The sequence below is a fragment of the Piliocolobus tephrosceles genome, chromosome 1 (genome assembly GCF_002776525.5).
Source record: "Piliocolobus tephrosceles isolate RC106 chromosome 1, ASM277652v3, whole genome shotgun sequence".
Classification (NCBI taxonomy): domain Eukaryota; kingdom Metazoa; phylum Chordata; class Mammalia; order Primates; family Cercopithecidae; genus Piliocolobus; species Piliocolobus tephrosceles.
In genome coordinates, this window is record NC_045434.1 from 218,565,127 (window position 1) to 218,581,617 (window position 16,491).

The 16,491-nt window shown below is 57.2% G+C and overlaps 1 protein-coding gene across 4 annotated transcripts in view; it reads right to left on the reverse strand.

Moving 5' to 3' along the window:
* Positions 1 to 16,491, reverse strand: part of PRDM16 (PR/SET domain 16) — a 51,947-nt gene that overhangs the window by 26,003 nt on the left and 9,453 nt on the right. For all 4 annotated transcript variants that reach the window (XM_031934827.1, XM_031934826.1, XM_031934829.1 and 1 more), the window contains exons 3-6: positions 13,980 to 14,082; positions 7,333 to 7,540; positions 5,521 to 5,668; positions 4,770 to 4,923 (exon numbers count right to left, since the gene is read on the reverse strand). In XM_031934827.1, the coding sequence (XP_031790687.1) occupies positions 4,770 to 4,923; positions 5,521 to 5,668; positions 7,333 to 7,540; positions 13,980 to 14,082 (613 nt within the window). The remainder of the gene's footprint in view (positions 1 to 4,769; positions 4,924 to 5,520; positions 5,669 to 7,332; positions 7,541 to 13,979; positions 14,083 to 16,491) is intronic.

Here is a 16,491-nt window from a genome sequence, read left to right on the forward strand (position 1 = left end):
GCACACACATGTGCACACACACCACACACACCACACACACGCACATACACACACACACCACACCCACACCAAACACACATGCACATACACACATACCACACACACACTTGCACACATACACCACACACACACACCACACACAACCACACAGAACACACATGCACACATGCGACACACATGCACACCCACCACACACACTCACATGCGCACACGCGCATACCACACACACACATACACACCCTGCCGAGTGTCTCTCTCTCTCTGAAGGATGATTTGCTTCCTAAACACAGCACAGTGGAAACAATGATTTCAGCAAGCTTCTCGCTCACCAGAAATGATCGGCGGCCTGATCTCCTTCGATTCCAGCTGGGAGTTTTTTCCCTGAGATTATCATGTTCTTTCATCACAACATCTATTTATATTAACCGCTCTACCCTCCTGCTCGTCCAGCCTGGCGGGGCGTTTGCAAGGCTGAGGGGAGAAGAACTTGGTCTCGTTTGATCAAATCTGCCCTCTCTGGAGGGCTGCTGATGGACAGGTGACCCTCCCCAGAGAGGGGCTATGATACCCCTCGGTCACCTTCCTGGCCCTTGGGGAGGCCCTCAGTCCTGCTGGCCAAACAAGCACACCCTGGCTGTACCCCAGCCTTTGCCAGGCCCTAGTGGTGCCTGGTCAGTGGCTACTGCCGTCCTGACTTGGAGAGACTGGCTTTGAGCAGCCTCTGGCCCAGGGCAGCTCCAAGGAGGGGCCTCCCAGGCCAGCGGCTGTGCCTGGGCTCAGGAACCTTTGGTTCCCACCCATCCGCTCACTGAGGGAGGGCCCTGAAGTGGGGAGATCTGCAGAGGGACTGGGGAAGAGGAGGGGACTGGAGAGACTGGGTTCCATGCAGGGGCAGGTCCTGAACCCTGGGGATGGCCTCAGCTGGCTCAGAGCTGGCAGAGGGAGGCAGTGACCTGAAAGGGTGGAGGACGGCCTGGGCAGCCAGTGAACCGGACCTGGGGCCAGCGCCTGCAGAGGGAGCCCCCCCAGGGTCCTGCCAAGATGGGAAGGGTCCAGGCTGGTGCTTGCTCTGGACAGCAGTTTCTTCTCCTTGCAGGGTATCTGTGTGAATGCACACTCACACTCAATCCTGCACAACTCACATACACCGACACACGCACCAGCTCACGCAACCACACTCACGCTCTCACACACGTCGACACGTGCACCAGCTCACGCGACCACACTCACGCTCTCACATGTGCTGACACACACACCAGCTCGTGTGTCCACACACTCACACATGCTGACATGCACACACATGCACCAGCTCATGTGCCCACACTCACACTCTTACACATGCCGACACATGCACCAGCTCATGCACCTACATTCACACTCACATGCACTGACACGCACCAGCTCACGTGACCACACTCACATGCGCCGACATGCACACACTTGCACCAGCTCACGTGCCCACACTCACACAATCTCACACATGCTGACACACACACCAGCTCATGCGCCCACACTCACACACCGACACACGCACCAGCTCACGCACCCACACTCACACTCTCACACATGCCGACACACGCACCAGCTCACGTGCCCACACACACACACACGCACACACTTATTAGAGCAAAGGCCCTTTCTGAAAAGTGCCCAGTGGGAGCCTGTCCACCTCATTCCCGGATATACTTCCTCTCTCTCCTGTTCTCCTCTCCGCTCTCCCTACCCCCTTTCTCTTATACCCAGGCGCACACACACTTGCGTGTACACACCCCAGCGCACAGGTGAGTTCCTTGGTGGGAAAGACATCACCAGGACTGACACCCCTCCGTCTGTGTGGCCAGTGAGGTGGGGACTCAGGGCTTCCATCGGCCTGTGCCATGGGTGTGTCACCCAGCGGGTGGACAGAGTCTGGCCGTGAGTGCCTGCACGACTGTGACCTTTCCTGCAAGCAACTGACCGTTCCTGGAAAGGGCCAGACTATTTGGACTCCCTCGCCTGTTTGCAAATCCTCCTCTCCAAGCCCGAAGACCCCCTTCCACAGGTGCGCCAAAGGACGCTGTGCCGTGGCCTGGGGGATACCGGGGCTGTGTTGCGTGTATTTGATCTAATTTCTAAGGGAATGAGGTCTTTGTAAACCCGATCTGCCCATCTCCAGGGTTTTCCTTTAAGCTTTATCCCCTTAGCCAAAAGCCAAGGCACAAAGGGGAGCCAGGAGTGTGGACAAGAGGTGCAAGAGCTGCTGAGGCCAGGCAGGGCCAGCCGAGCTTCCCTGTCCTCACTCCCTCCACGCGGGATGGGGAGCAGCTTGCAGTGTGGTGGGAACTGTAGGCTCCAGCCGCCCAGGGTGCTGCAGCTCCTGGAATACACATCATTAATGTGATGCAACGGGACTTTAGAATGCTCGTCTGCACGCCCAGAGGGGCAAGGATGTTTAAATCTAGGTCCAATGTTTGTGCCTCTGAGTTTGCTATAGAACTCCACACTATCGGCCGGGCGCGGTGGCTCAAGCCTGTAATCCTAGCACTTTGGGAGGCCGAGACGGGCGGATCACGAGGTCAGGAGATCGAGACCATCCTGGCTAACACGGTGAAACCCCGTCTCTACTAAAAAATACAAAAAACTAGCTGGGCGAGGTGGCGGGCGCCTGTAGTCCCAGCTACTCGGGAGGCTGAGGCAGGAGAATGGCGTGAACCCGGGAGGCGGAGCTTGCAGTGAGCTGAGATCCGGCCACTGCACTCCAGCCTGGGCGACAGAGCGAGACTCCGTCTCAAAAAAAAAAAAAAAAAAAAAAAAAGAACTCCACACTATCATCTGAGGCACTGACTGGTGCCGCTCTCGCAGTGGGAGTCACTTGACCTGCATCTGGGAGCAGTCACCCCCCACCCCGGCCCCTGACTCCTGCCCAGCTTGCCCGGTGCTGGCTTCTCCCAGAGGGAAGGGATACTGCGCATCGGGGCACCAGAGCCGGGCACACTGCGCGCAGGCTCCTCCTGGGAGATCAGTGGTCAGCAAATGGGAAAACGGTACTTGTGGAACGGCCAGCAGGGAGAGCTCCGTCTCCCTTTGGCTCCTCAGTTGGTGGGGGCATGTGGCCCAGGTTGGGCTGGGGGCTGAGTCACCCCTAGCAGGACGGCTGGACGCTGGGGCTTGGGAGGTGGTGGGACGGGCACAGCCCAGGTGCTGACAGGGCCTGGCTGGCTGGCAGGCATCAGTTCTTGTGCAAGTGGTCAGTGCCCGAGTGGTCCTACATCGGCAAGAACACCTGAGTCCAAGTTCCCAAGCTCCCAGCACCCCTCCTCTCCGTGCTGATGCAACAGAGCCTGGAAGGTTCAAATCACCCAGCCAGGGGCCAGGAGCTGGGCCCCCAGAGCCAAAATTTGGGCTCCACAGCCTGGCCTTGAGCGCAGAGTCACTTAATATCTTGTGACCTCACTTTCCTCCTATGACAGCTGGAGACAGAAGGGCCCCACTCTCAGGCTTTTGTGAGGATGCCACGTAAGAATGCTTGGGAAGCGATGACTTGACACAATGTGTGTGTGAACGGATGACTCGGCACAAGGCCCAGCAGAGAGGACGCTTCAGAGGCCTCTGACTTCACTGAGAATTAGGGTCAAAGTCCCTGCACTGGCCTGCAAGGGTCCTGGGACCCGGCCCCGGTGACATCTTACCTCTCTCTTATTTATTTTTATTTCTTTACAGAGTCTTGCTCTGTTGCCCAGGCTGGACTGCAGTAGTGTGATCTTGGCTTACTGCAGCCCTGAATTCCTGGGCTCAAGACATCCTCCTGCCCTTAGCCCCGTGAGTAGCTGGGGCCATAGGCACACACCCACATGGTTGGCTAATTAAACAACTTTTTTTTTTTTTCGGTAGACATGGGGTCTTACTATGCTGCTTAGGCTGGTCTCAAACTCCTGGCCTCAGGTGATCTTCCTGCCTGGGCCGCCCAAAGTGCTGGAATTACAGGCATGAGCCACCCCCTGGCCTTTTCTTCTCACTCCCGTCACTCACTCCTCAAACAAACCCTGGCCTCGGGGCCTCTATGCTCACAGCTCCCTCCTGAGCCTCCTCCCCAGGTGCCCAGGGCTCACTCTCCTTGCATCTCTGCTGGAACGCCTCTCATCGAACAGGCAGGCACAGCTCCCATGCCAGGCTGCCAGCCCGGCCCCCTGTGAGGCTGTAACCCTGCACCGCTGCACCCAGAGCTGTGCCTGCTGCCTTGCTTATCTGGCTTGCCTGTCTTCTCCCGTTGGTGTGCGAGGAGCCCCATAAAGACAGCTGCTCTTTTATTTAGGGCTGGCCCCCGTACTGGAGCAGCGCTGGGCACACGCAGGGCCTCCTAGAGACACCACCCTGACAATCCCAGCGGGCGTCTGCTGGGACTGCCATGTGCAGGGCAGCACAGAACGGCATGGGTGGGGAGTGAGTTCGGGGGACGGGAGTAGCCACAGGGAGGGAGGGTCCGGCTCCTTCTGCAGGACCCTGGTCCCTCCCATCACCTGCTGCCCCCCTCCAGCCCCTGTGAGGCGAAGCAAAGGGAGCCGTGGAGGAGGACGGGATGGGGAAGGGGAGCAGTGAGGGACAAACTCAGAGGGTGCCTGCCAGGGAACAGGCTGCACATGGCACAGATGTCAGAACCTGCCAAGAGTGCTTTCGGAACAAACTGGGGTCCCTTGGATTGGGGGAGACCTTGGGGGACGGCACACCTCGGCCCGACCCCCACAGCATCCGCGCACTCGGAGGACCGGCAGCCAGGCTGGGCGACCACTTACATATGAAAGGTTTCACGGTGCTGTGGATATGCTTGTGCTGCTTGAGGCCGGAGGACGTGGCGAAGGTCTTCCCACAGTCGGGACAGGCGTGGGCCCGGGCGCCCACGTGCTGCGAGCGGATGTGCCGCTGAAGGTTGCTGGGGTCCGTGAACACCTGGGGAGATGGACGCCGTTGGCTCGTGCCCTGCCTGGACACTCGCCTTGGCCTGGTTCTGGCTGCCAGACCAACCAGCTGTGAGAGCAGGGCCCTGCCTGTCTCTCCTGCCACGCTGCGGTCTGCACCGAGCAGGGACAGGTCTCTGCTGTAGCCAGGACCCGCTGGATGGCCTTAAGTGAGCCACGGAGCCTCCCCAGCTGCTTTCCTCAAGAACAATTCCTGAACTGAGGCTGCGTGAGACAGGGCTGCAGAAAGCGTTTTCAGCCGTGGCGCTGCAACCCTGGCGGGCTGGGGGTGGAGGCTCAGCCCCACAGCCTCTTCCTTCCACACTGGCGGGAGGACAGGAGCCGTACCCGGGAGGGGCCTGGGTTCTGGTCTCGGCCCTGATCCTTCTGACCTGGGGGACACAGTCTTCCCTGAGACTTCCTTTCCCTCCTAGTAACACGGAAGGGCCCGAGCCACCACAGGGGCCTCCTCCCACTCTGCTGCACTCCATCTGCATTTGGACTAGGGGGTATAGGGAGCATGGGAGCGGGCGCCCGTCTGCAGCCTCCCGCTGTGGCGGGGTTCAGATGCTGCTGCCCTGCATGTTACCTTCACGCAGTTTTCACATTCGAAGCGTTTGCCGCTGTCGTGGGACATCTGATGGCGGATGAGGTTGGACTTCCAGTTGAAGGCCTTGGGGCACTGGTCGCATTTGTACTCACGCTCCTCCGTGTGGATGACCATGTGCTGCTCCAGGCTGTGCAGAGGATGGGGCTTACTGTGGGGCCCAACTACCTACCCTCTGCCCGGGAGGGGACCCCGACCCCGCACAGCTTGTTCCCAGTGCCCCTGCGCAGCCCCCACCACACTGCCGGGGAACGGAGCACATGCTGGCGTCTCCCTGCCCACCTCCTCTCTGTGATGGCCGGGGTGTAAGGGGCAGAAGTGGCCTTCCCCTAGCAGATGAGGAAGCCGGCACCTGGACGGTTCTATCCCTCACCCAAGACCACCCCCAGGGCGGCTGGAGTCAGTGCTGGATCCCGGCCCACACCCCCTGGGTGCCTCTCAAGATGGTCCTGACCTTGAGGCTAAGCTTGGGCCTAAGAAAAAAGGGGTTCAACATTGGCATGAACCCAGGAGTGGGGCAAGTCCCCAAAATCCAAGGACGCCCCTCTGAGTGCTGGGCACACACCAAGGAGGCAGGCCGGGAGTCACTCGGGGGTCTCCAGGTGACACGGAAGGGTGCAGAGCTCAGCTGCTGGGAGGGGCCGCTGCACTTGGATGAAGGAGTTGCTCTAATTCCCTGCTCTCGAGGGACCCCCGGCTTCCCCCGTCCCAGGGATGACCGTTAATCTTCATGAGCAAAGCAGTGATATATCACGGCTCGTTAATTACGGGGCCCAGCCATCCGTTCAGATCAGAAACGCCTGGTTCCCGAGCATCAGGAGACTGTATCTTTTCCCCTGTTGTTAATTGTGATTTATGTGTTTATGTAAAGAAAACACGGACCCTCTTGAGCGGCATTTACTGGGAAGGGCCGCAGTCGGGATTTGCCCAAACGCTTATTTTCTCAGTCATCTGTTCCGGGTGGAGGGTTTGCCGTCCCCAGGGAGCGGTGCGGATGGGCGGTAATCCCCAGCAATCACATAGCCGGTTAGTGGCCTGATGGGCTTTGCTCTGGCTTTGCGAGGCTGTCCTGGAGGAAACCCTCAAAGGCAGGAGGAGGGGCCCATGCTGGAAAAGTCTCCTTAGCTCCTTGCAGCACTGGACTGAACGTCCTGGTTTTACTCCCCAGAGAGACCAGGAATCTTGTCGTTCCAGGGGGTCAAAGGTCCCTAAGGCCGCCCAGGTCCCAGATCCTGGCTCCTGCCTGGTCTTAGGGCAGGGGAGGGCCAGTGTGGGCCCGCTCATGTCTCTGAAGCCCCCGCTGGGACAGGCGGCTGCCACCGGTGGGGAGCAGGGCTGGTGTCTTGGGGATGGGGTGACCCCTTCCCGCTCTTGCCTGCCATCTGAGAGGGAGTCGTTCCTGTGTCTGGAGGGTGGCGCCACCATGAATCCCTCAGTGGTGGGTGCTGCCACCCCCATCCCGGCCTAGGACCTTATTACAGAAGTAGCCTTGGGCTGAGCGGCTGCAGATCTCAGCTCAGGCCTGAGTTTTTCTCCTTTCTAGTTTCTCCCCATAGCGGGCTGGTAGGCAGGGCCATGAGCCTAGGAGGTGGCTTTCTGGGGCCAGGACATTTGTGGTCAGAGCCAGGGGACACATGCGGCTCTGGCCACGGGACCCTGCACCTGCTCTGCAGGGTCCCAGCAGGGGTGCATATCCCCCAGGGTGTGTCCCACTAGGGGACACCTGTCTCCACCTGTTGGGGGGCGAGGCGGGGGAAGGCGGGGGAGGGGAAGACTCAGAGGAGGGCGCAGCACCTGTACTTGTTGGGGAACATCCGCTCACAGTCCTTGCACTCGTGGGCTTGGCCGCTGCCACCTCCAAGGCCCTCAGGCTTGAGCTCCTCAGCCAGGCCCTCGTAGAGCGCAGCCCCCACCGAGCTGCACGTGTACTTCTTGTGGCGCCGCAGGTCCAGCTTGGACTGAAAGAGTTCGTCACACTCGTCACAGCGGAACGTGGGCTCCTCTGCAAGAGACAGAACGAGGCGGTGGTGAGAGAGCCAGAGACCCAGCCCAGGGCTCTTAGGGGACTCTGGAGACCTGGCCCCTTCACCACGGTGCCCCAGGACCTGCACCCAGGCTGGCCAGCCCTGCTCTGCCTCCTGCCAGGGTTCATCCTGGGGCCCACCAGCCTGTCCTGGAAACAGGCATGTGGAGTCCCCAGGGCCCAGCCCTGGGCAGCACCAAAGGACCCCCGAATCTGTGCCTCAGAGGGAGCCCCGAGTGACACCCGGCCCTGCCTGTGCCTCAGGCAGCCACCGTGGACTGGAGGAGGCCCCGAGCTTGGGAGTGGAGGAGGAAGCCGGGCCAAGTGCTTTGTTTATGAATCAGGAGAAAAACGATGACAGAGCTCCAGTGCATATAATAAATTATTGTCGTCAAGGTCAAACAAATTAAAAGGGGGGCAGCTATTATTAAGTTTACGAGGCAGCATCCTGACCGCCTTGCCAAGCCAAACAATCGGCCTGGAGCTGTCATCCTGGTGGGGGGGCTCTGGGCCCGTCCCCGCCTCCCCTGCCTGCAGCAGCTGGGCAGCAGTCTTCCATCTAAGACAGGAGGCCCCTCCCCACAAGACGCCTCAGCCCCCAGCTTGGAAAGAACGCTGGCACTGAGCTCTTTCCCAAATGAATTGAACAATGGTGTGTGCACCACTGTGTGAGTGCACAGGGGCGTCTTGGGCGTGAGCGTGCAGCTGTGTGTACACATGTAAGTGTGGATATCAGCATATCTGCAACCACATTTGTGCATCTTTGTGTGACTGTGTGTGCGTGTCTATGCACTTACACCCATGTTTGTGTGGGGCTGCATGGGTAGTACGCATGTGCATGTGTGTGAGGGTGTGTGTTTCTGCATGCACCTACATGTGTGAATATTTGTGTGTATCGGCATGTTTTCATACCTGCACATGTGTGGTTTGTGTATGCCTTTGTGTTTAGGCATGTGAGCACCTGTGTGTTCATGTGGGTGCATAGTGTGAATGCATGGGTTTCTGTCTGCATGTGTGTGCATTTGTGTTATGTATGCATAAGTGCATATTATACATATATGTTTGCGTGCAGGGATGACTATGTGTATTGTGTGTGCATGTGTGTTTGATGTGCACACATGCGCATATGAACGTGTGTGAACATGCACATTGTGTGTTGACCTGTCTGTGTGTGCATGCCAATGGGAGTGCAGTTGTGCACGCATGAATATGTGTACACATGCTTGTATATGAATGTGCATATGTTAACGTGCATGTTTGTGTTTGTGTGCATGTGATGTGTGTGTGCATGTGATCTGTGTGTGTGCATTTGTGTGCTTGTGGGAATGTGTGTTTTGGTGTGTATGCGTGTGCACAAGGACTGACCCACTGCCCAGCGTTGAGCAGAGTCTTAATGAACTTGGTCTGAACGTTGGCTCAAAGGCCTGAACCTAAGGATTGCTGAGGAGAGGAGGGGATGGGGGCAGACGGAAGAGCGCTCTCACTTCCTGTCCCCTCCCTGTGTCAGAGACCACCACGGTCACAGGCCTTTAGAGTCCCAAGGAAAGGGTGGGCTGCTTTGCAGTCTGGGCAGTGCGGGGGTTGCCGGAAGTGGCACCTCCTTGCTGACTGGAAGCTTCCCTGAGCCTAAGGGTGGAGATGCTGCTATTTGGCCTGGGCCACCCCAGCACCCCTGGTGAGTCCTCAGAGCCTGGCTCCTTGAGCCTCAGGTGCCCAGGTGGGGATTCCAGCAGGGTGCTGGCCCTGAGAGACCACAGCAGGCACACTGGATGGCACCACCCCCCCACCCTTGCCAACGAAGGCACAGACACCAGCTCTCCAGATCTGATTTTCACTGCCGTCTTTGGACAGAGGTGAGTATCTGGCTGACAGGGAAGGGGTGCCTGGCCGAGAGGAGCCACGGGGGTGTGTGCACTGGGGGTGAGTGGGCAGGCACCACTGCCGGTCAAGATGCATGAAACACTGCGATTTCGTTCTCAGCCGGTGTCCAGGCGTCCTGGTCCTGCTGGCTAACCTGAACCTCAGGAAAGCACTGGTTTAGGGGAAAACAAGATCATGAAGGGAAAAAAGCCAGAGGATGCCCAGAGCCTGCGTAGTCCACTTCCCACAGGACTGCAGTCCACACCTCAGTTCCGTCCTCTGGGGCTTGGAAGCCTCCGCCCCAAACCTCTCCGGGGAAGGCTGCCACTCAGAGCTTCCCAGACGCTCGATGAACAAACCAAACCCACCCAGGAGCTGCCAGGAGGGATCCTCAGATGGAGGGATCCTTAAACAGGGAGCATGGACTGGGGGGATCCTCAGACAGAAGGGATCCTTGGACAGGAGAGATCCTCAGACAGAAGGGATCCTTGAACAGGGTGCACGGACTGGGGAGATCCTTGGACAGGGTACACAGACTGGGAGGAAGTGGGTGAGAAATACTCACCCCAGAAGTCTACAAAATGCCACCTTGAAATGTGATTCAAGCCTGCAGATTGTTCAGAAAGTGCTCACTGTGCAAATGATGTGGGCGGCAAGGCTGACCCCTGGGGTCTGGTGAGAGCCCCACGTGGCATGTCCTGTCCTCAGAGCTTAAGAGAATCCAGGCACTGAAGCCTTGCATGGACCTGCGAGCACCCAGGGAAGGGCGATGATATTCGCATGCCCGCTTCAGAACTGGCAAACTGAGGCTGGGCGAGACTGAGTTGCTTTTTCAAGGAAGAGGCGGAGCAGTGGGCCTGAAGCCTGCCCATGGTTTTGGGGCCCAGGAAGCAGGGCTGGCAGGGCCCCAATTTCCCACTGAGGGTTTTGGGGAAAGCAAGGTGAGCCTGTGACAGAGGGATGCTCACCGTCACTCCCTCTCAGGCCTTCCCTTGTCTTCAGAAACTGGGATTTTCACTGGGGAACAAGCCCTGCAGATCTGAGCACCAAGACCACTGCGGAACACAGCCAACCCGCAGGCCCGGGAAGCTGCCTGTGGGTGGATTCCAACGTCCCGGGCTGGAAGGAGGCTGAGATGGGGGCCTCCAGCCAGCATCGTGATTCAGTTAGAAATGCCAGCTTTTATTTTACTCTTTCTGGACCCAATGAAGAACAATCACAGAAGTTGAAATTTGAAAACAAAGACAAGAAGAAATGCCAGCCCCACCTACTCATATTACTGACCAACTTATTTTTTCCAGTTCTCATTTAGAATTTGGGATGAAAATAAAAATTTAGATTGCAAGTGAGAATCCAGTCCGATTCTCACTCCAATGGCCTTGGAGGGTGCCCTGGACGTGATGGAGCAGACTTCAGTGACCATCCCTGCCCTGCTGCTCCCTGCCCCCAGCCCTCCACGGACGGAGCTGGGCCCCCATCAGAGGACAGGGCCGGGGACAGGACACACGCGAGCCTGGCCTGCCCTTACTGAGTGATGTGATGGGTCTCCCGGCTGTCTTCCAGGCAGGTAAGGCTGGCCCCCAGTACACCCCGGGGGCTCGTGGAGGGGCCGGAAGTGGGGGCACAGTTTACGGCATTTTCACTTTCTCGGCACAAGAAACTTCTGCTTTAAAGAAATGCTGAAAGAACATGACCTATTCGATAATGTTTCCCATCTTATTATCTCTGATCTCACGATCTGGCTGGCTCATACGCTCTGTGCCCCATGCACTGCCTCCTCTTGACCCCTTCTGGAGAGAGGAAAAGCAAATTATCGGGAGGCTTTCTCAAAAGAAAAGCATATTGGAATGGAAGTAACTTTCTTTATTTTCTCCCAAGAGCAAAAAGTTCTCACGAAAGAGAATTCTTTCCTCTCCATTGTACGTGTAAAAACAAAACACAAAGTCAAATGCATCTGAAAGTGGCTTCCCCACGGTCTGAGTCACTTGTGTGAAAATGGGCCTCGCATTCCTGACAGAGCCGCAGCTCTGCAGAGGAAATGTGTCCAGCCCCGGGACTGCGGGGCAGAGGCTCGGTTCTCCCGAAGCGGGCTGGCCCCCAGGGGCCTCCTGTGTCTTCTTTGCTACCTGAACGTGGTCTCCAGCTAAGCCCTCTTCTCCTAACAAAAGCACAAAAAACAGTGATTGGAAATGAAACTCTCTTCATCTGGCGGGGGTGCCTGACTACCGAACAGCATCCACCTGTCACCTACGCCAGCTGAGCCAACGCCGTGGTGACCTCACATCTTGTTTGTGATATCTGCGCCTCGCTTGCCTATCTGAAGTTCCATCAGCAACTTTCATGGCAGAGCAGGAATGTAACAGAAAAATAAATCAGTGCCTAATGGCCCCGGAGAGCCGAGGGGTTCACAATTATGTGGCGTCTACGTACTAATCTACCAGACTCGAGGCTCAAAGGAGCTCGAGAGCCTCCTCCAAGTTCCTGCAGTGATAAGGGGCTGGCTGCATTGAGCTGGGGTTGGGATAAAAGATTTTTTATGATAATTATCTTAGTGAGGAACATTTTTGCATTTTCTTTCTGTGCGATTCAGAGTTTAACTGGTGGGGGAGGCGGTTACTGGGGAGGCACGATCTTGACAGGAAAGAGGAGGGAAAGTCAAATATTTGATGTTGGGCTATTATGTGTGGCAAGCAATTAGCCCACAGATGTTTGATAAATTATTAGGAAAATGTAGACCCAGGTTATTTAATATCAGGGGCTGGAGGGGGGTGGGGAGCAGAAATCAAGGTTTTTAAAAAACCTTTTGGAAGAAAGAAATTTCATTGTACAAATGAAATTCCATAGTCAAGCACTCTCCTTAAGTCAAGTAGATTTGTCTCTTGGAGCTCTTGTGCGCTGTCTGAGATTCACAGATCTTTTCAATAATTATTTTAAGGAAAATGAGGCCTTCCCCCCTGCTACCCAGATCTCAGCAATTTATTTTTCTTTTCTCGATGTCCTAAATCAAACCAAACTTTGGAGAGGAGAATGCAGATAGGCTTCCGCTTGTTAAACTGTCATTCTGTGGTCATTTCCTTTCGGACACCCAGGGACATGAACGGATACTGCACCAAGGAAGGACCCCGCTAGCTGGGCCACACTCGGCGATGGAAAGGGTAAATGAAGGCTGGGCCACGCTCGGCGATGGAAAGGGTAAATTAAGGCTGGGCCACGCTCACTGATGGAAAGGGTAAATGAAGGCTGAGTTCTCCATGTCTGATCTCAGAGCCTTCCTGCTAATTCCAGCACCATTCCGTCACCGTCAAATCAGAGTGGTTCCTTGGAGAAACTTGCAGTGAACCGCATTAATCATGAAGCCTCGGTGTGTTTGGAGGGGAGGTCCAAGAAGCAAGCAGGAACACTTGGCCTCCCTTCAGCCTCCAGCACCAGCAGGAATCACCAGCTCCGGAAATGGCCAGGAGGGAGCTTGCGCTCCTGTTCACTTGTGGGGTCTCACCCAAAGAAAAGCAGTTAGGCTCGAGCCCTGGAGCCGTCTGCTCGGAGGGACCGGCCCGACGGGCCAGGGCCCCGCTGCCCGCAGAGCCTTTCCTGGCCAGCTGTTCCAGGACCCCGTAGGGGAATGGACACATGGCTTCATGACGTGACCATCCCTGCCCTGCTGCTCCCGGCCCCCAGCCCTCCACGGACGGAGTTGTGCCCCCATCAGAGGACAGAGCCGGGGACAGAGGAATGGCCTTCATCTGTGTGGGGCTGGAATTTTCTCAGGCATCCTCTCAGCTGTACTTGGGTGCGGAGGAAGGTGAAAGGGAAACTCACTTGTCCCGTCTCTACTCGACAGAGAGGGGCTGGCCCATCTAGGGAAAAGGAAATTCGGAAGGCTTCCCACAGCCCGGTCCGGAAGAGCGGGGCAGCTCCGCACCACTGTGAGACCCACCTCAGACCCTGCATTTTCCCTCCGCCGAATGAAACTTCCCCTCACACTTCTCTTGGACTTTTAGCTACAGATGCACATTTTGCTTTGAAAGACACACACGCCATCATCTACTCTCTTCAATGGAACAAAATCTTTCCACACCGCAGAGAGCTCTGGGGCAGCCAGAAATGCCTCGAAGCTACAAAACTGGCTTGGTGTGTGTCTGTTCATTTAAGTACCGGGGAAAGCAAAGGCTGCTGCTGCTGCTGCTGCTAATAAGAATAATAGCAATAATAAAACACAGTTTTAAAAAAATCACCTGGGACCCTGATACTGCAAAGCTGTAATCCACTGGGTATCAGTTCGCCCACTGCCCGAAGCCCTTCTTAAATTCCGGGTGCGCCTCCTGGGTGCCCCAGGGAAGAGGAACAAGAAAGCCATTAGGCTGAGCCTTTGTGGGGGCGGGTAATTTCTGCCGGCCTGGGGTCTGCAAAAATGGAGGCACCCGGCAATTGGGGGCCGCCTGGCCTTCATTAGGAGGCTTAAGGTGATGAGAGGCCCTGGGTCCTCCCAGGCATCTGCTCCTCTTCCTGGTGGGCTGGGGTCTCCCAGGGGCCGTGGCCCAGTTCAGGGGAGGGGTCTTACCGTCCAGGCAGGGCGGCACTGTGCCCAGCGGGTAGACGCCTTCCTTCACGTGCACCAGCAGCTCCTCACCTGGCTCAATGTCCTTAATGACTTTATAGTAAATCTAGGATGGAGAGACCAGAGAGAAAGGGTGAGTGTGGTTTGTTGGTGTCTAGAGAGCCTCTCAGTGCACACTCAGCCCTCACACTGTGGAAGCAGCTCAGCCTGCACTTGATTTTCCTCTAATTGCCACCAAGAGGGTCTCCTCTGGAACTTTTGCGGAGTATGCACAGAAGGAATTGCGTCCCCTTTTAATTTGCTTTATTGGGTTTTAGGACATTCATAAAGGGGGTGGCTGACTAAATAGGTAGGATCCGCATCAAAGTTCCCAGCTGGGGGTGTCCTGGGGGCACAGCAGAGCCCTGCTTCCACCAAGAGCCCACCTGGGTGGGTTCTCAAGTTTCTTTTGTTCAATTTCGTGTATGTAAGTGAGACATCCTTTGCCAGTGGTGGTGGGGGAGGGGGAGCTCAGGGTGTGGAGTGAACCTGGTTGTTTCTGAAAGTGGCCATGAGCTGAGCCTGGCCAGTGGGTCAGGACACGGGGCTGTGGTTCTTCCATGAGTGGGGATGCCATCAGCCAGGATGCCTGGGGTGGGCAGGACTATGTGCCCACTGTCAACTTGGCACTTTGAGGCTGACCCCACAGGTGAGAGTCTGGGATGGAGGACACCCTTGAGAACTGGTGGGCTCAGGTGGATTCTGCAGCCTGGTCAAGCCCTGGGGGCGAGGGGACCTCCATTTGGAACTCTACTCACTGAACAGTGCTGTTGGGGGCTGTGTCCCCGTGGCTTGCCGGGGCCTCCTGAAAAGAGGAGGTTGTCTTGGGGTGTGGAAGTGGTGGTCGAGATGAAGGAAATTAGAAGTTCAGAAAGGGGAGGCTGGGCCATCTGAGGCCTGGGTCAGGGCATGGGCTGTGCCGCCCGCACCAGGAACGCTGCGTCTTTGGTCCGGGAGTGTCTGGCGGTGGGTGTGTTTCTCTTGGGAGAATCATTGCCCATCCCACACATGTGGGTGTTTGAGACTCTCTTCTGATCACAGTAACTGGGGAGCTTCCAGGGACCTGCAGGCCTGGCCGGAGGACTGGCTGCGAGGCTGGGGAGAAGCCCAAGGGAAATCCATCTGCCCCTGCGGGACCTGGGGCTGAGGCTCCTCCAAGAAAACAGAGTGGTTCTAGACTCAGAAAGGGAAAGGCTCCCAGGGATGGAGGGGACATGGCCATCCTTGTGGGTGACATTCCCATCCCCACTGACCATCCTGTGTCAGGCCAGGCTCTCCAGCAGCTGGACCTGGCTGGGGTCTGTGGCTGGACACAGCTGGGCACCCCCAAGACAGGGCTGGGCGTGGCCCCTGCGTGCTCCTCCCCATGTCCCCCACATTGTGGATTTCACTACAGTCTGCCAGTCCCAACTGACTCCAGAATGACACCAAGGAACTCTCAAAGGACACACAGAAGCCACAGCATGACTGTAACGCCCAGTGTCTGTTACTCCCAAGACACCCAGACAGGAACTGCATGCAGGAGGACAGCAGGCGCACGCTCTCACGCGGGAGGACAGCAGGCGCACGCGCTCACGCGGGAGGACAGCAGGCGCACAGCCTCTCTCAGCAGTGTGTGAAGTTCCCTTAGGGTGCATCAGGTAAGTTGCTAAAATTATGAGGAGATGTAAAAGTGGAGAGGAGAAATTGGCCCATGGTAACTTCTTCAATTAAACCCATTGTTATTAGGACCCCAGTTTTGTATCATCTTATCCAAAAAAAAAAAAAAAAAAAATCACACAGTGGCTGAATAATTGTCTCTTTTTCGAAAAAGAAACTTGAGCCACTGTATTAGAAAATTGGACCCAAAGTGCAGGATGAGAAGCGCCAGCTGGGACAAAGCCTGGGTGACCCTGAGAGCCGTGCGGCGAGTGGCATTGTAGCAGACGCAGGTGGAAGGGGCTGCTGAGTGTCCGGCCCGGCTGACGCCCCTGGGGCAGGTGGCCTGGCCCGGGCACTGGGCAGGAGAGAGGAGGGTCAGCGGGCGCATCAGAGGCTTCTCAAGGGTCTCTGTTAGAGGGCGATGTGGACCCTGACCTCCCACCCCTTGGCTCCAGGCCGCCCCCCCCCAAGTCGAGGGTCCTGGTGTGAGACCTCTGGCATCCTCCCGCCCACCCCGCCGCTCAGCTCCGCTCCAGTGGCGGGGAGAGGGCTGGTGGGCAGACAGGGGCCGGGTGCGGTCCTCCTGGATCCTCCGCCTGGCCCCCTCCGAGAGCCTCCGAGCCTCCCCGACCCCCGCCCCCAGCCCATTCCCTCTCTGAAGCCCACAGACACTCCCAGGACACCGCCCAGACTCCCTTCTCTACACCCTACCCTCCCAGGGCAGCCAGATCTCCTGGGACGCCCCCCACCCAAGGGTGCTGGTCCTCCAGGGATCCCCCACCCCAGCTCCAAGGGCGCCAAGCCTCCCTCTCTGATCCACGGGGCTGCGGAAGGA